The sequence below is a fragment of the Phallusia mammillata genome, chromosome 4, assembly GCF_965637545.1.
Source record: "Phallusia mammillata chromosome 4, kaPhaMamm4.hap1.1, whole genome shotgun sequence".
Taxonomy (NCBI): domain Eukaryota; kingdom Metazoa; phylum Chordata; class Ascidiacea; order Phlebobranchia; family Ascidiidae; genus Phallusia; species Phallusia mammillata.
Window position 1 is genome coordinate 20,037,338 of NC_137255.1, and position 27,902 is coordinate 20,065,239.

A 27,902-nucleotide genomic window follows, 5' to 3' on the forward strand; every position below is an offset into this window, starting at 1 on the left:
GGCGCCGACATGTTTATTGCGCATTATACGACCAGGCGAGGGGCGACGTCCTCTAAAGCAGCTGTCAGCAGCCGCAATTCACATCCTTTGGAATGCTAACCAACGTACCATCAAAGCGGACAAAGGCAGGCTTAGCAAACAGAGGTTGATTTTTTAGCAAGAAATTTCATTTTAGTGCCTTGCTTACGGCCGACAGAGCCGAATGCTCGAAAGGTCTGTGTGTTGTGGCAGGTATGTCAACGTAGTCAATGGGGCTGTAACCCGTTTTGATCGGAAATTTATCGCCGTTTAAACACTCGGCGATAAACAAATGGAACAGTGCCGCGCTTGAAAAATGTCATGACCCCTTTTGAACACCATTCCAGAAATTCGTCTGAACACTTATTCGTCATCATAAGGGTGGATGTAATTTGCGAACCCGCGATTATACCAACGTTGTTGTTTCGTTAAATTTAAGTACACCAGTTTTAGGTTTTGGGTATGTGGTATATTAGGTAACTAACGATTCAAACAGAAATTCCAATTTACCGAATTGTGATTTAATTTTAACAAAAATAGGCTTTCGTAGTTTCTAAATTACGACCTTAGCGCTCCACCCAGACTAACAACAGTCGGAACACTGTTGGAATTTAACGCTATTAACACCTGTGCAAATCCCGACTTTTCGCCGCAGGAAACAGGCTAATTCTTCAGGTCTTAATGAGTTTACTGTGTCGACCGCATCTTGAACCTACTAGGTAACAGCTGGAATCCAAAGTAACCCATGCGGAACGGCCTGACTCAGTGACCTACGCTTGGTGCCAAAAAGTTTCACACTGTTGAGTATGTTCATTAATTCCAGGTTATTTTAACATGAGTGAAATATGGAAATGTGTAGCGATGCGTGGCTATAAACACGATTTTAGCTTCACGCAACTGAGCTGAAAACCACATTCCCCCTGACAATGGTGTAACATTGAAGAGAGGTTACTATGTCTTTCGACACTGCACGAACGCGCAAGGCAGTACTGTACGATTATTACAGCAAAGCTTTTACACAAAACAACGGGAAAGACCTTTACTTAAGTGGGCCTTCGACTGAATAAAGTGTCTGCAAAGTCATTTTTTTTAATGTGCTAATTTTTTACGGAAACAAAGGTATATTTGTGACGTTTTTAACATACATTTTACAAGGTAAAATCCTGTAAAACGAAAATTACCAACCAAATGAACACATACATTTGCGACAGGCAAATCCAACCGAAAAAGTCATTTTGGGTGGCCAAATTCGGCCATCGGCAAACACGTACACCTGGTAGCATGAGGGGAGAGTTGCCGAACAACGTCACCAGATAGCTTCTTATTTGTGTTCGAAATCGGATTACGTTACTCAGTGGTAAAGCCTAACCCCGCTACCATACACGACTTCTCTGGTTGCTGTTGCAATTACTGAAAACACTACTTTGGGCGATCAAAAGCTACTCTGAAACCAGGTTTCAAAGTTGAGGGCGCCGTCTGCGTTTGTTTGTCACAGCAGATATCAGGGGAGGGAATTAGCTGGCGAAAATGCATTTTTCAAAAAATTTTAGACTCTTCAATTTGCCTGTGTTAGCCGCTATCAAAACAGTAAAAATGCACTTCACCATGTCATTTTAACTGTTTTATTTTTCGATTAAAAGTTCCTATTAGACTTCTCACTGTATTAACAAATATTGCACTTTCAGCAGATTTTTATTGTAAAGAAATGACGCAACGTCGTCCCATCATCGTGATGTTGGCACATTGCACATGCAAAGTTCTCATAAAGAAACAAAAGCATTAATATTCAGTATAGTTGCTCCGTTTCGAAACGATACTACTTAAAGATTAAGCTAAAGAAAACAGCTCTATACACAAACCAAACAAGACTCTTAAAACATTGCAAGTTAACTACTAGTCGATAAAAACAATGAATGAACCATAGGCGTCATCAAGTCACAACAAAGTTAAAATACGGATTACGTCATGCCTTAGTTTTGGAGCTTAAGGTTACGGCTCTTTTGCGCTCAAGTTAATTAGGGGTGCAACTCGAGTCGGCAGTTGCTACATGAGGAAGTAAAGGGCCTCGCGAACTATAAGCCACATCAAACGAAGCAGGAATCAATGCTAAGCCACCGACGAAGTTCGAGCTTGATTGGAAATCAATTAAGCTCGGCTTGCCTGGATAAGAAAGTAAAGTGCCAACTGTATGCGCGATTATAGTTCCGGATTAAATTCCACAATTTTGACCGCTGTGGTATTTTCATTGGCTTAAAACTGTGCTGTTTGATTGAGCGGGTTGACAGCCATGACTTAAAATCATTGGAAGTTTTATTGAGTGAATCTTTAACGCACCAGTGCGATTTGTACTTAATTTCTGAATCAACAGGTAACTCGGTTTAAATGCTATAAATCGGAAAAACAAAGTAATCTCAACATTTATTAAATGCGATAAGCTTCAGACAGGATAAATATTAAGTTCCAAAGCATCGTAACCAATCTACCAGGAAGAAAGCCTCTTCGCTAACCTCCTATGGGAGATAATACACTTAACTTCGAAACGCTATCCAACGTCAGAAAGGCAGGTTAATGAATCCTCACAAAGGAACATACTTAAAGCCATCGCTTTTCACTCGGTAAAAGCGACTGTTTGTGCCCGTAGAAAGTCACCAATATGGGACATCGCGTAGGCTGCGGAATTTGGCGGAAAGCAAGAAATGAACAGTGAGTCGGGTTTACTTAACGGGGCAGTGTAGTGCCATACGACTGTTGATTTTATACAACTGTTGGTTGAACGTCATGCTTGGTCGAAGCCAAATGGGGGCAAGGTTTTAGCGACATGAGGACCCAACTGAAAATTGGTTCACATTTTAGGCATTCCTACTTTAGCCTGGGGGTACCTATCACTAGTTTGGAGGTTGAAATACCGGTGCACGGTTTTGTTGTTGATATTCGTGTATTCGCTACATTACAAGTGACGACTTTTCAATTCGTCTACTACAGCCGAATATCGTGATTGATACAAATAGTTTCAACTGTAAATGGTTTGTAAGTTTTGGCAGGTTTAGGAAGGCCGACGTAACTATTGAAATTTCATATTACTCGGATCTCAACAGAACCATTTTAGGATTCTTCAAAAATTCGAGAGTCTTTGGCCTAAGATTTTATTTGTAAATCGCTCGTTTGAGTTCAAATTCTGAAGAAATATTTGCAAGTTTGAAAGCATTTGTTGAGTTGCGCGGCGCCGTCTATTCTAAGCACATGAGATTATAAACCCAAAAAATTTTAGGACTGTGCAAACAAGATAACTGTTATCTCCATACAAAACTCAATTCGGCTAATCCTTACAAGCAACGCTGGATTCGTTTTATCACAAACAAAAACAATCCCTCTAAAAGACAACAATCCAACATCAAACGGGTACAACGCAGTTGGATATCAAAGCACCAAGTTGTTGCCTACTACACAACACGCCAAATACACACAAGTGCACTTGACGCTTCTGGCACTACTTACATACAGATTTATCTACAGTTCAATTCAAACCCAAAGATCACAAAAACAACATACGTCTATAATTCCGGCCCTAATAGCACATGTAGTAACACTGTAACCGCTTAAAACTGGAACAAAACATAACTTTATGATAAAGTAACCTCAGCTTATGTACTCTACTAATGACAGGCGTCTACCCAACAGTGACCTCACATCTCTGGAGAAGTTTCATGCCTGCCTGTCTGTCAGATCGGCTCACCTCAATCAAATCTTCGACCACACTGACATTGTTGAGCTGTTGCTTGAAAGGGGGCGAGATCCGCCGCGTGCGGTGCTGTCTGTTTAGTGACCCTGTGTCGCCCGCCAGGCCGCAGATTGTGCGAAGAAGGAACTGTCACAATTGGCAGCCGCGCGGCACCCACTCGACCCGTCATGGCTCATCAACAAAGGGTTACAGTTGCAGTTGATTTGACCCCAGCGCCAAGCCAAGTCGATTACTATATACGCATGTTTATAACCTCCACCATGTGTTACGTTTTAGGCGGTTAGTCAAAAGACTTATGTTTACGTGAACATTCGACTTGGCAACACCGGTAGTGGTTCATGAACTCATGCATGGTTTTTTTAAAACAAAATTGACCTCAGAGAAAAGATTTTGTACTGCTTTGGGTGAATTTGTCAATTCTATGCATACAAAATAAATTGCATGAGCACATACACGTATATCAGTAATATGTAGTTTTGACGTTACATATTTGTTTAAAATCCAAAGTCAGAATTGTGTTGTTTTCAAACCAGCAAGAAAAGTTGATTTAAGATGCGACCCGGTGATAACATGGTACGGATGTGGGCGGTTACTTCTTGGGACGGAAACATTATCCCTTTTTGACAATCGCAGATGGACTTGTCGATAAAAATCGCACATAGCGCTCCTAAAAGAAAAGCTTCGGGTATAAACGGGACTAGGGTCGTATTTTTACAAGCCATTCTGCATATTGCGTATAACGACGTTCGGACTGCGTGGAAACAAGTGAAAATGCGTGAAGATTTGTCACGCGTAATGGACAGTTCAATAGGGTGTGCCGGATGGGATGCAATATCGTGATCGTGAATAATTCATAGGTCAACATCACACAGTCTTAAACCAACAGTGCGTTGATTGTAACCAGAAGGATCAATTGAGGAATGAATTTTGTTGCTTTACCGAGTCGCTTAAGACAAAGCATTGCGACAGTGATCTGTGGGTAGTGACTTCACGCTCGCTTGGCAACGAAACTCTAAATTGGCAACATGAACCGTTTACCCAAAACATGTAAATCGAGATAATGGCAGACCAAAACGGCGTGACATTGAATGTTAAACTTCCAATTTCACGGACTACATTATAAATTAAAGCAGATTTTAATGTGATGTTATAATTTGATGTATACCAAGTCAAGTATCTCGTGTAAGGTACCATAACAAGACCATCAATTTAAGTGTAGGTAAACATCTTGCGCAACGGCACAACCAATTGTAAATTCCTTAAGTATACAATTAACACATCGTTTGAAAAGTAATGTCAATTTGGTGCTGGAATGTGCCACAATTTTACAAAAATAACGCCACACTATGCGAAAGCTAAGCGTTAAATTACCGCCTGGAGTTACAAGGCCCGGGTCCAACAATGGACTTGCGGTGGACCTCAAGCTGTTTTCATCGCGAACCCGCTATTTAAGGAGCTAATGACAAGTTCCTCGGGCTCCGCTACGTTGGTAATAAAAACACTTGACAGTACAACAGCGTTAAGCCATCGCAACGACAGCGTGTCCACGCGTCGCGTTGAGTAATTGGTCGATTATAAGTGACCATCCCTCATGGCATAAACACAGAATGGCAAGTTACCCAGCCCGTGTTCCATGCACAGCTTTATACAGTTAAAGCGGCTTTCGCTATCATATCATTAGTCATGTAGTCAAGGGGTTAATGTGTTGTCACATTGCACTATCGACCCCACCATTGGCACAACAATCTATGCATTCCTAAAGCAACGACGTGCTTTTAAGTCACTAGCGTTCTGTACGCAGTGCAGACATGTGCACTTGAGGTGGCGTGTATAATTGCGGCAAGTCCCTACGCTTCCATCGTCGTAAGTGGCCATTAAAACAGGCATGTTCTCCAGTCGTCATAACACAGCACGTCGCGCCACAAACTAATGGAGTTTACGCGTCAACGCAGTTTGATGTCCTTGGCCTTTCACAACCCAACCCGGAACCGGGGCTATCTGCTGTTATTTTCACTTTCAAATAGCTAAGTCATAGTGGGGTAAACCACCACAACTCAACTACGTTTGTACGGTACAGTATAACTTCGCAAAGGAGGTCCTGTCAAGCGAATATCAATTCTACTAAAGGTGGAATTGGCCTAACGAGATTTCGACGTCAGGCCGCCACTAGAACGTCGATTCGGGTCGCTGCAAGACACAATGAGAGACCAGCTGCATCGATTCTCCGCTATCGCCTTTAAACTTACAGCCTGTGCAAAAAAGTAACCACGGGCAAACGGCCTCTCTGATATTTAATTCACCCTGAAAATATCAAGCAACTTCTGCTGCCAGGTAAGTTTCTGAACTTTTGCCAAACAAGCCCTCTCTCACGACCGTCAACAAATCAACAACTGACGCAACAAGCAAGGTGGTTCTGCCCTACCTTAGCAGCTTATTTTTCCACACATAATGGTCGTCCTGTGTTTACATGTTACTCGCATCGGATTACCTTCCTTGCTTGTAACCATCTCTTTAGCGTCCGGTTTGAATTTCACCGCACACAATTACGGGTCCCTGTACCGAGTAATACGTTTTTCTGCTTTGCCATTTCAGACGGCAGTGCGTAAACAATGAAGACCACTCTTTACACGCCTTTCTGCAAATGAGAAATGCCTTCAGTATAAAGACCTCGTGTTTTGCTCTTTAGCGCCATGTGCCGAATAAACTGCACGACGCACGCTTGTCGGGTATTCAAAATTGGAACATGGCCACATAAATCGTATAATGTATGATAGGGCACACATAAAACACTTTTACCCTATTGGAATTAAAACTATAACAAAGTAAGTTCATTTACTCCATCATTTTTAAAACAAAGCGTTCTGTAAGATGCAATTTGTTTAAACTTTAAAGTTTAACTCCACAGAAGCCATTTGTAAAATTAGCTGCAATTTCCAATCCATAGCCGCTTGGATATGGCTGACAGAACGAAGATTGTAAAAAGCCCTGAGATGTAACTGCACAGACAATTGCAAAAACCTTGCCTATGATAACTGTACTTCAGTTCCAAAAACATGTAAAATACTTGCTATCCACATGGCATTTTCAACTGTCTTAACAATCAAATGTTTTATGCAGACTTTGCTAACAATTAATAATCTTAGTTTTCATTCAGCGCTCACTGAGGCTTATTGTTTCCAACCTGCTTTAACGTAACAATGCCGCATTAGCTGCCCATAGTTTGCTCATGCAAGATAAATATTTGCTTGCTTGGAGGTTAGAGCTTTAGTAATCGAACGAAGATAACGTGGTCATACAAACATTGGATTTTTGGCGTTTGTCCTGCACACAAAATGAAAATACTCTGAAAAGTTTGTGGTGGCCAGCAAAGGATCGTGGAAATGGCACTCTTGTGCCGTCTAGCGATCGAAGCTTAAAGTTATGTTTGACTTTAAAGTTGGGTAAAACAGTGTCAATAAAAACAGGTAATTGGTTAAGTGTAAGTCTATGTGTACAAGACAAACGCCCGAAATCCAAAACTTTGTGAAAGGCAACCAGAACCAGAAAACAACCTTGGATGACACAAGAGATTATGGATGCATGTGATAAAAGACGCAGGTTAAAGGCGGCAAACTATAATGACAGTCCAAAGGAAAAAGAATATAGAGATGCTAACATCAAGGTCCGAAAGAAAATTACGACCAAAAGAAGAGTTTCTGGAACAAAAATGCCGAGAAATACAGGAGGGGGTTAATGGAAATAACAGCAATTTCAAATCAAATGATTAAATAGGAAGAATTTAACAACAAAGACAGTCAGCCATAGAGGATGAAAGTGGTGAACTTCTAACAGAAAATGGAAAAATCCAGCATCGATGGACCTAATATGTAAGACGTTATACAACTATTCAATTCAGACTGTCTCACAAATTGTTCAAGAACTCGATGAGCGATGACCAGGATCCACCGAAGATGCTGAACCAGACATCAATAGAAGAGAAGTGCACAATGCAACAAAACTGAACAGATCTGCAATAGTCGAATACTGAACGAAAAATTCAGAGACCACCATCGAGAGCTTCATTGATTTTAGAGGCTTTTATTAGAGTCTGGAGAAAGTGGAATACCATAATCAAACACGGTATCAGTTCCCACTTGATCCTTCTGATCGAAGCACTGTATGATAAAGCGAGCAATGCAGTCATAACCGACGGAAGTGCACTGAAATGCTTTTGTTGGAGTACGTAAAAGGTGCACATTGCCGCCATCTTGTTCAACCCGTTAAAGTAAATAATAATGGAAGCGATAGAAGATTTTGAGGAAACGGTGTTAGTGGCAGAACGCAAAGTGTGCAACTTAAGGATTGCTGACTACATTAATTTGATTGCAGGAAGTAGTAAGGAACTTGCTAACATCACTAACGGGTTGGACAGTACAACCAGAAAGTCTAGAATATAGTTAAGTAGTGAAAAGAGCAAGATTATGGCAACATCAAGACAGAATGATAAAGAGAGCGACGCAGACATTACAGGCGAACAACTGGAAGCAGTCGAAACTTTTAAGTATTTGGGTTTCTATCCTAAATAAAGATGTGACACGACAGGCGGAAATCATCACAAGACTGGCGGTTGCAACAAGCCAACTGGCCAAGTTAAGCAACATCTGGAAGAGCAAGAAAATCCAAGTAAAAATTATGCTAACTTGCTGATAACATCTATAGTGCTGTATGGGTGTGAACCCATGACCTTCAAAAATACAACTGGAAGGAAGTTTAAGTACCTTTTAAAAGCGCTGCTTCCAGCGCATCTTTGGCGTTAGCTATCGTGACCATCGCACGAGTATATCAGTCCTTCAGGAGATCACACAGAAAGCAGGACATATTGAACCAATTGTGGAAACGGCCACAAGACGGAAACTTCAATGGTTCGGCCATATGACACTTCGTCATGGAACTCTTGCACACATCATCAAGCACGGGACCGTCGAAGGTATGGTAAAACAAGGAAGGCCCAGAAGAGACAGGTTTGGCGATATTCAGAGGTGGAAGGGAACAAAGATGGTAGAATGTTTCAGACTGGCAGAGGATCAAGATACATGAAAGAAAGCGGTCAACTCAATAAAGTGACCCAACAGCCCCTGGACTACAGGAACGACTTGACTTGAAGTAATAGTCTATGTACCAATCAAGTAATAATTTGCTGTAATTTGTTCCACAAGGTAAATAAACCGAAATTCAACTGATTTTTGACAATGCCCAGTGCTCCGTTTGGGAAACTCTTTAGACCAGTTCAATTGAACTTTTCAGTTCACTAAAGACGTATAATTAGACCAATTGCTTTAACTGCGCAGATTTCATATTGCTATCGATTATAACGAGGCAAAACAAAAAATATTCTGAACACGACAACGAAACATCGGTTAATCTTTATTTGCGTAATCACTTAACAGCGCCACCAGACGGCCATCGTAGGTAAGTCGGCGAATCGCGTTAAAATTACAAGTGCAACTTTCAAACGGGGGTTAAGCACAAGAGGGAAAGGGGAGCGTGATTTGCATATGTCACAATTTGAAAGTATACAAAGCCGAAAATCTCACGCCAGGTTGTGGTATATGTGTGCTTAAATTGTCTATTTGCAGCACCCCAGTCGTACTATTGTGCAAGGACAACGGATAATTTGATCTTCTACAACAAATGTTGGAAGCAACTTTGAAACATTGGCGCAATACATAACATGTAAATTCTGCTGGAACATTGACATAAAGCAAGGGGCGCAAAGACAACCGTAAAAATAAACTTTTACGTGAAAATTAAATACTGTAAATACTGCAGTAACCAACCCAAAGTATGGTGTTACTGATAATTTAGTTAGTATAATACAACTTCCTATTAACAAACAACATATATATAGTGTCGCGTCCGTGACAAAATTAACAACACAACGTTGGACGATTATTCTTTCACGCAAAACAAAGTCGCCAGAAATTAAAATACACAACAGGCAAAGGTTAAAAATTGCCACAAAATTACAATTAAACATACACAGACGTTTTTTCCCTTGTGCATATATCAGCGTCAAGCGACGTTGGCTAGACGAACACGCGACGCCATCATTTCGAACTGAATTGGCTTACGGCAAAATTCGCAGGTCTCTGTCAGATGGGCAGAATCTTGTGAAAGACCAATTTCGTCCCAGGCTTGACGGACGCTTCGTACGAAATGTCTGATAGAAGACAAGAGAAGGGCGGTTACATAACGTAAGTGTGATGTTTGTAGAGCCGACTGCTTAACACGTTATATGAAAGGTTTACGATTATGTAACTAACGCGTGTTGATGGCAATGGCAATGGCAATTGATTTTGTGTATAGGGTGATGAAATTGACAAGTACGATTATGTAATTCGTGGCTGACACATGATAAATATATCCCATCCTTTGTTCCTTTTTTCTGATTTCACAAACATTTCCAGTGTTTTGCCTACCATAAATACTGAAACATTTATTTTGTCATATTTGACATACATTCGTTGTTAAACAACATGCAGAAATATGAAACCGATTGATAATTCATTTGAGATATATTTTTGACCATAGAGGATTTACATATCAAGGTCTGCCTTGCGAAAACGTGGGAAAAAATCTTGTGCCTGGCCGTCTGTTTTCGAAGCGCAGGTGCAAATAACACGATTAAGAGTAAATTGCCGAAAATAACGCCATACTGTGGTAATAAAGCTATTATCTAACACCGGTGCTCTCCAATGCACTTTTTTTTTGAATATACAGCTTTGTTTGTTTCGAATGTACACGGTGTAAGTGCGATTTCAAACAATTTCTTGGCAATATTGAGGAAAACGCGCATCATTTAAAAAACTATTTACTGTCCAATTCTACATGTAACTTACTTCATAAGCTGAGGAGTGTGTCCTGGTGTTGCAGCAACCCTCAGCATTTCCTCGCCTCTCGGTACAGTCGGATAATTGATAGCCTGTACGTAGATGCCGTACTTGCGCATCAGCAAGTCGCTCAATTCGCTGCATTTTTCAGCGTCGCCGACCTGCAAACGTCACAAACAGCATATTATGACGTGACAAGGGCACAAATCACTAGCTCTGGGTTGGGTAATTTGTGCCACCTGCTACTTAAACATGCACCGCTGTGCTAGTATTTATCATTTATTTGACTTAAAAGCGGTAAATTAAGATAAACTGGGATAGAAAGTTACATCAGTGGTTCCCAACCCGGGGAGGAATTCGACCCAAGGACGGAATTCTAAAACTTCAAGGAAGAAATTTATTTTAATTTGTACATGTGGTTTGTAAATTGACACTTCAGCTCTCAGAATATAGCCTGTAAAGTTGATAAAAGACCAAATTTTATTCGATTTTTGAATGGTTGGAAGTTGGCACATACTTTGTAGTATAATGGGGAGGAATGAAAATGTTTTGAAATGTTAAATGAGAAATTTGTCGATAAAGATTGGGAACCACTGAGTTACATGAAGCTCATTTTTGTTGTCAATTATAATCATGCACCCATTTTTTTTGTTTTTTTTGCTTTTTTAACTTAAAAAGCACTATCAAAACCCACCTTAATGGGAACTATATGACTTGGGCAGTGGACCACGGGCAGTTTAGCCGCAAGCAGCATTTTTCGCATCATGGAAACGTTGCGCTGATGACGGGCGCGCAAGGCTTTTCCCTCGTCGGACTTGAGAATGCACACGGCAGCAAGTGCACCGGCCAAGTTCATCGGTGGTAGAGCGGTTGTGAAAATGAAGCCAGCTGCATAACTACGAATTGTGTCGACCAAGGCAGCCGAGCTAGCGATGTACCCACCGACGTTGCCAAAAGCTTTTCCTGGAAAGATAATATGTGACGATTAGAGATGATATTCCAATGTGCATGGTATGATTAGAAGAGCATTACACTATATATTACTTTTTTATATATACACTGGTTTCTATTGATTTTTATGTAACAAATATAATGTGGTCATAAATACAAAATGTTTAACTTATACTTGTTGCCTACTACCAATTTTTATGGTGAAAAACTGCATTATATGACTAATAATAGGTTTGTCGGTAAACCAGTTACACGACCAAAATAAAAAATCGGTGGTACAACTAAAAGTTAATAGTTCAGACATTTAATCCGGAAAAAAAATGACTAATTCGAATTTTTAAACGCCGCTGTATTGCCTACAGGAAGTGTTAAGTTAATTAATTTCATAATTTTGGTACAAGTAGAACGCAAAAACTAATAAAATGTAAAAGAATCGCGGTGTAAGTCATGAAGGAAAAATAATGACTATCCCTGTAGCGAGCAGACACCGTGACATGAACAGCAAAATGACAAGGCAACTTTAAAACGATATTTACGGACTATAAGGTTCGGATCACAAGAAATCCCTGTGTAGTGTCACGAAGCAAATATAACCGGCAAGGTTTCAACCGACCCGCCTGGAATGACTTGCTAAATATATAGGGACACATCACGCCATAAAAGTTTCACGAAAGGGTCTGCTTGTTTTGCGTGACGTGTGTGATCACGTGAAAAAGACAAACAAAGCAAAAACAGCGGTAGGAAACGGAACTGCTGAATGAGTGCCTGAAAAGTTGTAATGTGCGGTTCTGGCCTAACAACGTTGTTTACAGGGTCGCGAATAGAGATTTGTTATGAATGTACATGCATGAAAGATTTATAAGCCCTAGTGCTGCTGTATGAACCGAACACAAACAACGCCGTATTAGATAGTTGGTGTGACAATTTTACAACACTTTGCAACGACGTTTTGTAAATTGTTTGCTCGGAAGGCTAAATGAGTTTGAAACGTGATTTTTTTGGTTGAAACAAAAGGCAAATTCGAAAATTCTTGCTCTTTCGAAAGCTTTATAACCAATCAACCGACATTTCGACCTCGTTCTTAGGCACCTCATTAGTACAATTGCCCTAACAAGCCACAACACAAAGGCAAAAGCGTTGATTGGTGACGAGAGAGTGGTTTGGAGAAAAAGTTATTAATATAGTAGGCCTGCTGACCGCAATAAAGCCCGATATTTGTCGTAGGATTGCGCAAAACTCTTTTAAAAAACAACAAAAAAGGTTCAATAGTACAAATTAAAACTTGCATATTTTTCTGCTCACAGTTATGGTGGTCTTACCTAGAGTTCCAGACACAATGTCGATATCGTCCATAAGACCATCGCGCTCCCCAATACCCGCACCGCGATCCCCGTATAAACCAACAGCGTGAACTTCGTCAACAAATGTGATGGCTCCGTATTTGTGCGATACGTCACACAGTTCCTTGAGAGGACAAACCGCACCTGAAAGTTGGATAATGGATTAAGGTGTGATCTTAACAACGCAATTTTACGCCGAATAAAGGGCCCTTTAAGTGACGACCGAACACAACCGAGCTAGTCGACAGAAAACGTTATTACAAGCTTAGAAATTCCGGATTAAAAACTCTGAAGTATCTTTAAACCGACCGAAATACTCGTGCTAACTCGCGTATCACACTTTATTTTTTTTCTTCTCGAAATTCATTTATACTTTAAAATTTAGTACGTGAAACAACAAATACGTTAAACAAATACGTTAAACAAAGCGACCGGTTCAACGTCACTATTGGTATAATCAAGTTACAGTATATTGCATCATAAAAATGGAATTCTCCCTACCATCCATTGAGTGAACAGTCTCAAAGGCCACGATCTTGGGTTTGGACGGGTCCGACTTTTTCAATAGTTCTTCCAAATGCTGAGGGTCGTTATGGCGAAAAATGTGCTTCGGAACTCCGCTGTTACGTATTCCTTGTATCATAGATGCGTGGTTGCCAGCATCCGAAAAAATTTCGCAACCTGTAAAAGATAAACATGTTTTGATCTTGTCGCTTGTTTATATTAGGTCATAACACAGCACGCGTGACGTCATAGGAAACGTCACGTAACGTGATGTGACGTGATGACAGCCTCGTGATATGGATCACGTTATGTACAAACAGATCAGTGGTTAACATATAGGTATTATTATCACGGCAAATGTACAGACAATATTCTACACAGCGTCCAGCTAGATAACATGTAACAGGACAAGTCAATGTGTAGTCAATTTCGGGGAAATCCGTACAGCGCTACAGTCATAATGGTAATTTACGCAGCTGCTTTTGTATACATTGTCGTGTTCTAGTTCCGCTGTCATTTCACAACATTACAAGTTTGGTCGCCCGAACCGATATGTCATCTCAGTTCGCCAAACGACAAAATCCCAGCGTGTGACGGTAGCCTTGTTATTAACTGGTGAAATTTGCAAATAACCACAAGGGTCTGTTGTGTAATCGACAGTACGCTATATCAGTACTTTATAAGTCAACAAAGAACAGATATTGGGGTTAAAGATCGGCGGTTTGGGGGAACGTTTGGCTGTCGGCTCGTTAAACACCTACAAGAATTTCCTAGCAACGATGACAAGGCGAAAACCAAAGCAGGCTGGAGAGGGCACCAAAAATGGGTCAAACCACAAGGACACGTTTCTTGCCAAATACATGCTGAAAACACTTAAACGTAACAAGCCAAAACATATCTAGGGTAGCCTATATGTTGTCAAACCGGCATTTTTTATGTTTCAAGCTAGATGTGTGAGTAATTGGGCGTTAAACTGGCCAATTAAGCTCCAAGCTGCGTGAAATATCTCCCATTGCATATACTATGTCAGCAATGTATTATTTTTTTAGTGCGAATGTTTTTATCGGCTGCTAGCGTCGTTGCAACGTGCGTCATGGCCAAATCAATTGCCTTCCTTGTGCGCAAGTTGAACACGTCCACTAACATGATTACACGCTGTTACAAGGTGCTTCGTTAGCAATTTTGTACGTGAACTTTGAATTTGACGTTCATTTAAGGATCCTTCCACCATTTAATAAAGATATCTGATGGATAGGTGGGCTTTGTGCTATTGCCAAAACTAACTACCAGCAAAATGCACAAAAAGTTCGTTACATTCTTTGATGGTTAAGTTGAAATGCAGAAAATGCGTATGCTTTTCTTATTAAGCTATACGAATGATATGAGAAACATAAAAACATTAACAAACAGAAGTGTCTAGTTTAACGCAATACATGCATATTATGTGATCCGGTCCCCCAGCCGCTGTGCCTCGACAGTGCAACGATTTTACCACCCAATCTGACAGGATGCGTCAAAAGTTTTCGTGCGAACGCGAGAAAATTTGTACAAAATCTAGCTACAGTTTAGCGGCTGTTCAATTGAATTCGGAAACCGCATAGTTGAAATACAACGAAGGGAACTTTGGTAAAAACAACACCGAAAGCTAAAATTTCAGTTTTGCAGTAGCATATAATAGCCACCAGACTGAACTCCGACCCAAAGATGCATTTTCGCGCACGAATTGCTGCACGACTTTGCTCCAAATGACACGACTCATTAATAGCGTCACAACACCCCGATGCAGAGGAGTTCGAATAGCCCTTGGCGTAAAATGACACGACAAAGAATAAGTGGAAATGGCAGAAATGATGCCAGATCATGTCAATCACTAGAATCGTTTTGAGTTAAGTCTATAAAATCAACGCTAAAACCAAAGCTAAAAAGCTCTTTTTCGGCCAGTTTTTCCAATGGTGGTGCTTCTGAGCTATATGTTATACTGTTATAGCAGTGGTTCTCAAAGTATGGGTCGCGACCCAAACATGGGTCGCGCAGGGTCAAAAAATGGGTCGCGCAATGGTGATTCAATTCTGCCCAAACGAATTTTCTTAAAGCAGTAGTAAAGTCACCTCACTCGACCACGTTGTACAGTAAAATAAACCAATTATTACCACATACAGACAATAGCCTTCCAACTTTACTGTTACGGATGCCGCATGCGCATGACGATTGTAACGTCATGGTACGGGAAATAATAGGTCAATTGACCTAACTGAAGTTAATCACGAGAAACTAAACGTGGAGATGTAACAGCATTTGAGCATGAGTAAGTATTCGTACAAGGACAAATTTTCAGATTTGGGATTCACTTCTATCAATGATCATGGTGCTGCAAAGTCGCAATGTGTGCTGTGTTATGCAGTGTTACAACTGGTTGTCTGTGTCTTTTTCTATTTCATGCATATCAGAAATTTTTTTTTTGATATTTGAGGCTTGGGTCGTGAGATGTTCATAAAACTCAGATTTGGGTCGCGGTCAAAAAAGTCTGAGAACCACTGTGTTATAGCATAAATAAAAAAATCGATACAACCAATCAAAATTCGGTAACAAGACTTACAAGTTGCATTTTGCGCAGGGCTGCTGCCAATATAAAACGCGTTACGAATAGAATATCCCCTTTTTACCTACTATTTTACCAATCACAACAAAACGAAACTCGTCAAAATTGAATATGTACTAACTTACAAATATTTCTTTACATACCTGGTAACATCTTGGCCAAAGTATAGAGCGTTGAGTCGTTGGCGACGAAGCAGGAGGAAAACAATAAAGCACCTTCCTTGTGATGCAGATCGGCCAACTCCGACTCGAGTAACTCGTGTAGAGATGAAGTACCCGATATGTTACGAGTACCTCCAGCACCGGCTCCGTAACGATCCACGGTTGCTCTGCATAGAAATATATGACCATGAACGAAGACTCTTATAGGAGGTTAAATTGTAATACCCGTGTATCCATAATTTTTATAATTTTAAAAATGCGTTTTGATAATGTCTAAACAATTTCTGAAAAATAAAATTTATAAAAATATTCCGTTTTTCAACAAGCTAATATAAATTTAAAATCGGTTGAAATATTTCGTGGTCTAAATTCTTGAAGAATATATGGACAACACTTTTCAACAGATGTATATGAATTACATACAGAACACCGGTTACATTCAAACTGAAAGCAAAAGCGTGAACGGAAAATTCATTGAAAGCTATAACTAATCGCCCAACTTTCCGTTTTCCGTTTACCGCCGTCACACACCAGGTTATCTATTGTCATCTCAGCCGTCGCAAACAGCACCGGACAAACCAAACGTTAATTATAACTAAAAGCACACAAGCTTCCGCAAAACCAACTGAAACCTACCGGATTGCTTCCAGAACCTTCGGGTGGCGGCTCATGCCCAGGTAGTCATTACTGCACCACACTGAAACTTTCTGAGGTAGTTCAGAATCTTCGGTAGCTGTGTAGTCTTCAGCGTATGGAAAGGTGTCGGCGCACCGGTTGACCTGATATATACCGGTACATTGTTTAAATAGAGGTTGTGATATTGGGAAAGGGTAATGTGTACCTTTTTGAACACACGGTAGGTATGGTCTTGCTTTTTGGCAGTGATGCTTTTCTGCAGAAACTGATCGTAGTCGAAGACCTGGTCGCTCGCTAAACAGAACAACAACATATAGTTGAATCACAACGTTGCATTAAGTCAGCGCATTGTAGTGTGTAATATTTGCGATAAAATTGAAGTCGCAATGCCGTTACTAAAATTGGTCTAATTCTTAACTGTTCGTTACGTCAACTTACCAGCTTCGGGATTTACGGAGTCGCGAGTAATTACTTCTCCTGTCGGAGTCACCATCCCTTCCTTGATGGTCTCCATGATGTTGCTCGAAAAGTTATCCGTTTCATAGAGGTCTACATAAAGACTTGGCGTTAGAAAGCTGTGTCTCCATAGCAAACGTACGCAAGAGTAAAATGGCGAATATTTCCACCTTGAGGGGCTTGAACAAAAAGCTCTTCTACTCCATCAGCATCGTCAGTGACCATTCCATCCACAGCGTCCAAGGCATCTTCGAAAACATCTTCTTGTACCTCGTAGCTGGCGACAGATGCGAAGTTTTTGCCAGCGGAACAATGCAGGAAGGGGCAAATGGTGGGCGGAGCTAGTTGAGGCGTTGCTGGTTGTCGACCTCCATGCCCGCGCGCCACGGCCACTGCAACTGGATCAGCTGAAACACGACAATATTTGCGCTATTTGGTGTCTGCTCTGGCGATTCGCACGAATCCAGTCAACCAACACGAGCAAATTCCAAAGGTGACGATATTCTCGCCGCGCTTCTGCTGGTTTCGAGACCGAGTCTTGCAGCTAAAGGGTTGGGGGAGTGGGGACTTTTGCATGCCCTTGTTTGCGCAACAGTTACTGTTTCCTGTTAGGTCGTAGATACGCGTTCTGATTGCTGCTGTGATTTGTTAAAGATTACAGAACATGTTCTTAATTATATATATGGGCAGTACACAACACAATCTATTGTACATAAAATGACCTAATTAGCATTTTACAAATTTAGATTTCGTAAGTTAGTTAAAAAAATATGTCAACACGTATGAGGCGTTGGCTATGCAACTATTTACATTTCCCATGCTGAAAATAAATGTCACTTTAAAACTGTTCTAAAGCAGGGTTTAAATCTGCTACAACAAGATAATGTCACGTAGTGGACGTCCCAAGCGCAACGGACAGTGTCCGGTCTGTGGGTGACGTTAATATCGAGTGACGTTGTCAACTGCATATAACAGGCGCATAGTATCGATTAGGTGTCTGGTCTGGACAATATCAGCGGTGTTATAACATAGGGAAACTAATTCGTAGACCTACATTGGGCAACAAAGCGAAAATTCCACGAACCAAAAGTCATTTAAATATAGCTTACTGGAGATACCCGGTACAGACGTTCATTCAAGCATAACTATGGGCATTTTACCCAAGTGTTTGCCAGATAAAGTACAGTTAGATCACTGGCCTGCACACACAACTAACTTTTAAGGTGTTTTTTGGTGTAAACAGTGACTTCCTTATGATTTTTAATACAAACACAACATACATCAATTGACCTCATTGCTGTAAATAAACAAAGCCTAGGTAGTATTTACCTGCTGGCTTCATCATTTCCAGGCCTGGGGCAGCAGTTGAGAGTGGCCTAAAACCCAAATCACCACATTAAGAAATTTACAGACATTTAAATAATCAGATGGTTAAGCATATAAGATCAACATCTAGTGCAGTGTTACTCAACATTTTACACTTTGACAAAAAATTTGATAAAGCATCATTCAAAGTAATATGAAAAAAAACAGTCAATGGATTTTAAGTGCCATATAAAAAAAATTTCATTATTTTCGGGTGCACCTGGCTACATTCCAGGGCCTATGAATGCTTGAGAACCACAGATGTACCGAGTTGACTAACTAATAAATGTCATCAGTTAAACCAACAAATAATCAACATTTTAAACAAATTCAAAGAAGTCATTTTACCTTATACTTTGCAGGTTCAGCATGGCTGTATAACGAGCCATATACTCTGACATAATTGGGCATCGATAGGCATATGACACCAAGGACTGGCCAGCTTTTTGGAGAAACTTGGTTGGGACTCTGGTCAGAAAAGGACATTTGTTGACAAATGATTCCATCCTTGGGTTGCTCACTAAAATTGAGTAGTATCGAAACTGAGATGCAATAGATTTTTGAAGTTTTCGTTTCTTGCAAGCGCGGATTCTTGGGGTTGTTGTTATATCAGACCTGAACAAAATCAAAGGATTGGTTAAAATTGCAGAGAAATAAGTTACACTACTGTAAAAAATAGCTTAGTATGATAACTTGAAAATTACAAACATTAATTTTTGAACCAATCAGTATGCTAACCAATAGACAAGGCTTTCCACATGACACTCTTTCGATAACAAAGTCCTCCATGCTGAACGAGAAGTAGATGTGAATAGCATATCTTGCCAGACAATTTTTTAATACAACCCAACCCAAGTCAATAATATGAAGTCAAACACTACCAGTCAATGTTTTCCCTAATGGCAAGTACTAAAGCTCTGCATAAATGATCTAATAAATAATATTTTTGTTACTGGCCAACCAATAAACTATTGATAATGCCACTCTGGATAATACTCTGGATTTGACAGCAAGACAATAGACCTTGTTATAAACAGCTGTCCAGTGATTTAAATCCAAACGATGGCCCTGTGATGTCAGCTTAGGTTATGTAATGTTAAGAACTAACTGCCAAGCCATCTTATATCTGTGAACTGATGTACCTGGTGTACCAATACAATGTGTCTCAAAGTTGTAGGCCAGTTATATACAACATGGTTGGGGAAAAATATGCACAGAAAAAAGTTCAGGTTCTATTGTGCATTGGTAAGTGTCAAGTCCAACTACACCTGGTAAAAATACATAGACGTCTGAATTTTGATAAACTAAATTTTAAAGAATTCAAGACTAAAATATAAACATGCAAATATGTAGCAAGAAAACAGGACTTTTCTCAATACCAGCGGTTTGTTCCTCAGTATTTGGCAAAATGACTAGACTATCCATTAGTTTATGCATAATATTCTTAGACATCTTAACTATTTAAAACACTCAAGGTATTAATAATACTTTACATACCAGTTAAACAGAGATGATGAATGCAGAAAATTTCTTCTTCGGATTTTATATCTTCGTCAATTTGTTGCCCTTCACTGAGAACGAACAAATCGGCTGAGGTGAAAAAAACTACACGGTTACATAAATAGCCCACGGCAGAACCTTTTTCGCAGATAAGGACTGGGTTAAGGCAGTACAATCACACGAACTATATCAAACAACCGGCCGACAACAAAACAGTCACTCATTTGGCTAAATGACACAGTCCACCTTTAACCTTTGGCGACACCAGATGGAACAAATTATGTGACGTCATATTTAAAAATAGGTTACTTTTTAAATGCAATAAAAGCTAAAACAAGGCTTTAAGATTAAGAGTAACTTTTGTTGCAAGATAAGAAACATTACATACATAACTTGATTTACAAAAAACTTGAGTCGAAAACACAGGGCCAATACCAAGTAGAACTAAGTACCCTCTTTCATCGACATCTAATGACAATTTTAGAGTAAAAGGACGAAGTGCAAAGAGTAAGATTTTTAAGCCTAACCATAGAATACTAAACATATGTTTAGTATTCTATGGCCTAACTTATTGGGGCAAATGTAAATTGGTTTTGCACTCGGGTAAATTCGAGAAACGCAGACGCATTTTGGTAAACCGCTAGTGGGCAGTGAGAATTAACACAACATTACGTCACTTACGACCCACATGCCTACTGCTACTGCAGTGTCACAACTCACAAGCAGCCCGCACTTTGTTTTTGCAGTGGACAAGAGTTTGGATGGCAAAAAAAGTCTGGTTCGCAAGATCCTCGACGTGCTATGAACAGCCGATGGGTGAGCATAGGTTTGTCACGTTTCTGCTTAAAATTAATCAAGCTATTGCAACGCAATCCTAACCTAATATGCAGTTTGTCTTAAGATTTTTGGTTTATTTCCATACAAAATGTTTGGTTTGTTTTCCTATGTGCTAAACCTTATTTCACTTCCTCATTGTTTTGTCTTAAGGTAAATATACGTGGTCAGGGCTGCAATATTATGTGTTAAAAAATCTCAACAACCCAGCTGAAATCTTGATTAACAATGACTATGAGGCAGCCAGAATTTTGTGATGACATAATGCCAGATGAAGATATCATTTTGGATGTAAGTTTTTACCTTTTTCAATTCACATGTGAAATTTGCGATACTTTGTATTAAGCATTCCACACAGTTGTTTTGTGCATTTCAACCAGGGCACACCACTTCATGATTACTTGAAAAATTTGGAGAAAAATGAAAACTGGAACTTTAGAGATGAAGATTCAATACAAACAGGTCCATGCGTGAAAGATTTTCTCTATGGCATAAATTTAAAGGTTGGGTATTGGCAAACAATATAAAAGTAACTATCAGCTCATGGGGTAACTGCAATTTGGCTTGTTTCTCTTCATAGGAATATGTTTTTGCTCAGTGGGATTTTTTGCGTCGCAAAGTGTCATCATTTTTTCCTGTTTCCCAGGATGTGCTTGTAAAAATAGTATGTACAATTTTATTGTGACATTTGTTTGATTTTGACCTTTTATGCAATATTCGTTTGATTTTGGCAGAGCAAATTTTATTACACCAAGTATGGGAATGAAATTTTAAGCAGCTCTGTTATCCTTGATGATGATTTAGACTACTTGTGTGTTCAAAGTCCGCAACACTTTTTAAGTGCAATTCAGCAGAACACACAACCTCCTTTAAACAACTACAAGTGCCTAAGATCTGCAAGGTAAAATTTCAAATAATATGAATAAAATTTTCAAAAATAACTTTCAGTTGTGAAAAAATATTTGGTGTGATATAAACTATTATGTAATGGTGGAAAATACATTTTGTGTTAACAGATATCCTGCTGTGATTGTGGCCTTCTTAGCATGTTTAATATCTTTTTGGACATCTCCATACCTGCCAAGCATTGGTCAAACTCTGGTGTTTGCTTGCTCAAGTTTTGTTTTGTTATTTAATGTCAGGTTAGAGGTAAGCACACTTCATCAACACCCTTTCCAAATCCCTCAGTTGGAGTGTGAGATAAAAATACATGTAGTGTTAATACCAGCTATTATCTGCTGTTAATATATGTATGGATTAAGCCAATAAATTGGGATCTTATGGATGTCATCAACATGGTGATAACAAATATATACCATTTGCAGATTGTGGTAGAAATGTGGAAAAGACAGCATGAGATGAACTCACTTGCGTTAAGAGACTTTTTATTGTCAAGCAATCGCTTTCAGAAATTGATTCGAAAAAGTATTCGGCTTATTCAAGAAATGGAAGTGGTGTCTAGAGGATTTAAATTGTAAGTGTGGACTGTTTTTGTACCACAATTTATCTGTTTTGTTGTTCATGTCAATATACTGTTGAGTCTTGGCAAATGTGAATTTTATTTAATATAAAGAAACCTGAATGTAGCAATCATTTTTTTATCCAGAATTAATGGAAAGACACCGATAACAAGAATTGAGCAAAACAACTCTACATCTCGGGCATTCTACAAGCTGCGAGTTGCTGTATTTAGGGCATCACTTCGATGCATTCTTGCATGTCGAGATGCTACTGTTCGTTTGCAAAGATTTAAACCACCAGAAAACTGTATTGATGAGTTGGAAAGAAATTTATTATGCAACATCCCATTAGAAGAACTTGGATGCTTTTTTACAGAGGTTTGTTCATTGTTGCTCTCTTTTCAAAATTGCACTTTTCATTATTCAATTCAATAAAGTATATGTTTTTTAGTGTTGTACGACTCAAGTCAGTGAATTTATTTAAAGTTTAAGTAATGGATTTTAAGTGACTTGACAACAAACTGTGGTTTAAGCATTGTTATTTGAACATTGGATTTGTATGCTTTATGCGGAACATCATGTCACAGTTAATTGCTTCTCCAGCAAAACACATCTCTTGCCCTAATGGACCTGCAGCGTTGATTGCATTAACATCACTTGGTGTTTGTTTAATTGCAGAAGAGTAATGGAGCGATGCACATAGCCACCGACGGCTACTCGCTCGCCGTTTTGAAGCAGATGAACGAAATTCTACGTGCCCAACGCTCGGAAATGTTGACTTGCTTATCACTGACTCTTTCGGGGACCACATGGGACTTTACCAGCGATGGTAGGGATTTTGCTTTTTTACAGCAAAATCTAAATTACGTCTATGATTTATTTTTGGGGTTGGGTAGCCGTTTTGTTGGTGAAGAGCATCCATTTGCCGTCCCTCACAAGCCACATAAAATATGTTTGTCATTTTGTACTCCAGACTTGAGACGTTAAAACTTGTTAACATTTTCACAATTATTTTCAACCTTTGTCATTTACGTTTTGTTTATATCTGTGGCAATTTGGTGTGCCATTTTATGTTTTACCGTAGCAAACACAACTCATATAAGTTAACGTAAACACAATCATTTCACGTTGCCCGTCCTTTAATGTTTAGTATGATGTCTTCTAAGCTAGCGAAGCCCAGCGTAATGAAAGATGTAATTTTAATAAAACTTCTTCGCTTATCGTAAACCGTTGCTATCCTTATATCAGTGCGGTTACATGACACACAGTGCACCATTAATGATTGACATGTTTATTCTTGGTTATGTTGGGTTATTGTTAGCGAAGTAAGCAAACTGCATGTCGATTTATCGAGCCTTTTTCCGGTGTCCAATTTAACCTATATTAACCTTTTGTTATAGGATTTCTATGCAACATGAGGCAAATTTTGTTGCGACCGACCCGCACTAACGTGGATTGTCGCCATTTGCTGCAATGTTCGTACGATATGCATAAATATCTCACCAGCACAGCAAAATCGCGAGCACAAACCCCAAGTACGTCGTTTCATTGGGGGTTCTCAAACTATCGAGTTGTAAACATTTGGTTCTGGATTTTGTAACCCACGATAAACTCTAAAATTGACAAACTGAAAATGGAAACACTTTTGAACTTATCAAAAAAGACCATTTGTTGGTAACAGTGGTTCTTATACTGTGAGCAAATACCTCCAAAGTAATATTTTGACATTTTTTTAAAATAGGGGAGAAATAAAAATCCTTTGGATTGTTCCCAGTGGCAATGATGATGAAATGGTAAAAAAAATGATTTGTGCGATCAATATTCGACAAATAAAGTGATGTTACGTCCCTAAAAATTTTTGCTTAAAAGTAAGCATATCTAGTATCTTATGATATTTACATAGCAGGTAAAAACAAGACCTCTGTGCTGTCCTTAAACCTTCACAGTCTTCAAGTCCATCTTCGAGCGGCGATGCACGCGTAAGTAATAGGATTTTAATCGTTACGAAAATAGGCCAGGTGCCTTCCAGCCAGCCCCTTGTCACACAATTTGAGGTCGCTCGTTAAACAGAACGCAAAATCGATGTTTTGCTCAATTTGTGAGCAATATACGACCAAGACAAGAACGTAGATGGGCTTGCTTCTTTGTTGCTATGCTGTAACCACCGAAATTACAAATATGTACGAAAAGTAACCTTCCCGTGTTTCGTGACTTGAGCAAATGCGCTTAAGGTTATCATGCGTATTTGTGTGATAACAAAAATGCTCTATGATTGATTTCCACACAACAAAACGCATTTTTTTAAATATCTTTGCCATTTTGATGTGCAAAATATCATACCTTATTTCTGGAAAACATGACTCTGAATATGTTGAAAAACATTTTCAAGTGCTTTTCCTAAATGCAAATGCGCATTTTTGCAGAACTATGAAGTTGGAGAACGATCTCGCACGGGACAAACACTTGGGAGAATGTAAGTCTTGAAATATCTTAGGTTTGCAAAAATAGCATCGTACATGTGCTATGTGGGCGAAAAGTTTTAAATACATTAAACACGCAACACATAGCTTGAAATGACCTGATGCGAAAATTAACATGTCAGGCATATTTGTGTATCTTGTAAATAATGGGTGACATTAGGTTGTTCAATGCTATTTAAAACATTGTAAAGTTGCATATACTTTGCATGTATTTAACTATGTGCTCTCGACGTAGTGTGCAATATTTACATGCTTTTTGCAAGAGCTTTTCCTTTTATACGTCTCTATCAATCTTAATCCACCATGATTAACATTTCAGTTCCTCTTGATCTCATTACGATGCACCTTACTTCTGGCAAGGAGTGCCTTGAACAATGTGATAAACAGCTTGACTTGCTACATGCAAAGGACAGTGCCGCGGACGACGACGTGGCAGTCTCTGGTGGGCCGGTTGCACCTCACGTGATCAACGATAATGTTGGACATGCCAAGCCAGTGTTGATTGACGACGTCGACAACTTTGTTGAGGACGAGGTTAGGGTGTTTTTCTATTCATCAGTATTGTTATGTTAACTTGTTTTGCAAGTCTCAAGTAGACTTTACTATAAATGTTCTCATCCGGGATTAAATTTATCCTAAATTGGGAAGGAAAATCCGCAAAGGGGTAAATGAAAAATAAATTTTACTGCAACAAAGATTACTGCTGACATTATAGTAAACAGCATTCTAAATGTCATCTGATGTTTAGAAGTTTTAACAACTAGATTTATACACTTAAATGCAACATCAAACACTGTGGGTGATTTGGTTTTCCCACGTCTATTTAAATAAATTAATTGAACTCAAATGCCAAATATGCACTACTAGAAACAAGTTCCTGAAATCAAATTATTATAACTCTTCAAACCAGTATTTTAATGCACTGCTATTTAATTCACTTAAAATTGCAAATTACATCTTATAAACACAGCTGACTGTTCAGAACCATCGTTGTATTTCCGAACAGTTCTTATCAAAATGTGTGATTTCAGATATTTGAGGCCACAACCGAAGATATGCCCGGAGAGAATGCATTAGAACCAGATGATGCGGTGACAAATTGCACAAAAAAGATTGCGGCGGAATCGGCAACTGTCATCCGTGAATTGCGATCTGTTCTGGCAGTTAAGACATCGGAGAAGGAACGAGAGATTTGGAAGAAAAAACTTTTTCCAACTTACGTACCGAAAAAGGTCCAACCATCTGTAATTCAGCCACCTTTACTTGAAACAGACCATGCGAGCTGTAATGGGACTCAAAAGACATTAGAAATCGAAGATACGGGTGCGCAGCAAAACGTTGATGAAGCTGTATCACATACAGAACCTAAACTCACTTTTCACCGCCGAGTTGCACCTCCGGGGCGTCCCCCCTCAACAAGACACCGCAAGACCAGAGCTACGTCACCGACCGACTTTGCAGTCATCGACGTGCCTGAATGTTTCAACGGCGACGAAGAAACTCCAGACAATACAGAGGAAGAGGAACCAGAATGGACTTCGGGTCTTGGTATTGGTTTCTCGAACTCTCTCGCAGCCCAAGCTGTGCAAATGGCGAAACTACGTGCTGGGCCTCGACCCAATATAGCAAACCTGTCGCTTGCCATTGAGACTGTGACGTACGGCTCTGATGACGATTCGTCCACGTGATCAATCGACAAACAAAGACGCTTTGTTATTTGTTGAGGCCGTATATTTAAATTGGTACAAACACGGTGGCACAAAGTTGTAAGTCGGGCCAAGCTTTTCGGTGGAGTTCGGATTTAAGTTTAAATAAGACGATAGTTTCATTTCCCCTGACTTGGTCGTAAGTTTAACGTGGTAAATCGATCGTTTGGGCCCACTTACAACTCTTTGGTGGCAAATTCTTTCGTCGCTATTTTGCCACTTTGGCACTGTTTTGACTTTAATGCGTCTGTTACAGTAATGTATTCTTCTTATTCGTCTCCAATTCGTTTCATTAAATTTCTTTCAAATCTAGACTGGTTGGTCTTTACGCGTGTTGCGGTTTCGTTTGTATTAATAGGCTACACGTATCGGCCTTTGTTAAAAGATATGCTGCTATTCACTGTGTGAAGCTTATTGCCTGTTAATCGCTATGCAAGTCGCGCAGGTATAGTTTTAATTTGGGACTGACTTACGTATTGTTAGCACAGGCGGTATATTTATTTGTGAATATAAGTCGCAAAACTGTGTGATGGGTCCGCATTACTTTTGAGATATTTATCTATGGTGTTCATGACATTTGTGCTTTTGCCCTTTTCTGTGTTTTTCACCTTTGTTTTATTGTCCTGCCTGTTGATATTGCTTGGGTGCTTACTCGAGTTGTTAATATAAGTTGCCAACAGGCATTAAATATCTTCTTTTTTCTGATTTCTTTGAATTATTTTAAATACAATGTTTAAAGGTCCATTGCAAGAATAATGATATTAGACTGACTCTGCAGTGAAGATCTATCATGATAATTGTTTCTGCATGGGTTGGGTATTGTGCGACATGTACAGTACGACGTAAACACACCAAACGACATATGCTGGAAATTTAAAAAGGGTGTTCATTCATTGCCCATGTAACGTCAGCTTTGTTTTTTGTACTATTTTTAAATCTAAAATTATTTGCAAATAAGTCCCCAGTCTTCCGACAGCAAGAATTTCGAGCAATACAGTTTTCTACTTTACATTTTTGGTTAATTAACAGACGCCGCTTTCCGCGAATGGACTTTGCTTTAGGCATGTACTACCAAAAATGAATACTGATCGGGAGAATTGACAAAATCTATTTTAGTCGCAGAAACTACTCCGAATGTCTGAATTGCATGGTGGTAGTCAAAACCATTGATGAATATTCATGCTATCAGCTGAAAACTTAGCTCTTTTATATGACATCACAGTTATTTAAGAACAAGTATATTGTTTCCAGTCTGCCGAAAATAGTTTGTCTAACCGCATGGGG

At 39.4% G+C, this 27,902-nt stretch overlaps 2 protein-coding genes across 5 annotated transcripts; one reads left to right on the forward strand and one right to left on the reverse strand.

Moving 5' to 3' along the window:
• Positions 1–9,144: 9,144 nt before the first annotated feature.
• LOC145223100 (5-aminolevulinate synthase, non-specific, mitochondrial-like) lies at positions 9,145–20,377 on the reverse strand. 2 transcript variants are annotated; one of them, XM_080089432.1, is made up of 13 exons: positions 20,136–20,377; positions 18,987–19,253; positions 18,603–18,649; positions 17,444–17,680; positions 17,256–17,366; positions 17,023–17,111; positions 16,818–16,960; positions 16,164–16,348; positions 13,419–13,598; positions 12,897–13,061; positions 11,321–11,589; positions 10,636–10,787; positions 9,145–9,956 (listed from the first exon to the last, which is right to left on the reverse strand). In XM_080089432.1, exons 2-13 carry the CDS (start codon positions 19,142–19,144, stop codon positions 9,809–9,811), a joined length of 1,884 nt encoding a protein of 627 aa, XP_079945558.1. In that variant the 5' UTR covers positions 19,145–19,253; positions 20,136–20,377; the 3' UTR covers positions 9,145–9,808. The 2 variants fall into 2 exon arrangements, with proteins under 2 accessions (XP_079945558.1, XP_079945557.1); XM_080089431.1 differs by lacking the exon at positions 20,136–20,377 and adding an exon at positions 19,377–19,562.
• Positions 20,378–20,771: 394 nt separating this feature from the next.
• LOC145223099 (vezatin-like) lies at positions 20,772–27,362 on the forward strand. Of its 3 annotated transcripts, none has more exons than XM_080089430.1 (14): positions 20,772–20,954; positions 21,126–21,263; positions 21,353–21,475; positions 21,553–21,636; positions 21,707–21,873; positions 21,989–22,121; positions 22,298–22,446; positions 22,579–22,810; positions 23,111–23,261; positions 23,833–23,967; positions 24,339–24,411; positions 24,856–24,905; positions 25,232–25,446; positions 25,944–27,362. In XM_080089430.1, the coding sequence occupies exons 2-14, from the start codon at positions 21,201–21,203 to the stop codon at positions 26,598–26,600; spliced, it is 2,232 nt and encodes a 743-aa protein (XP_079945556.1). In that variant the 5' UTR covers positions 20,772–20,954; positions 21,126–21,200; the 3' UTR covers positions 26,601–27,362. The 3 variants fall into 3 exon arrangements, with proteins under 3 accessions (XP_079945556.1, XP_079945555.1, XP_079945554.1); XM_080089429.1 differs by having other exon boundaries at positions 20,773–20,964; positions 24,336–24,411; XM_080089428.1 differs by having other exon boundaries at positions 20,773–20,954; positions 24,336–24,411.
• The last annotated feature ends 540 nt before the right edge of the window (positions 27,363–27,902 follow it).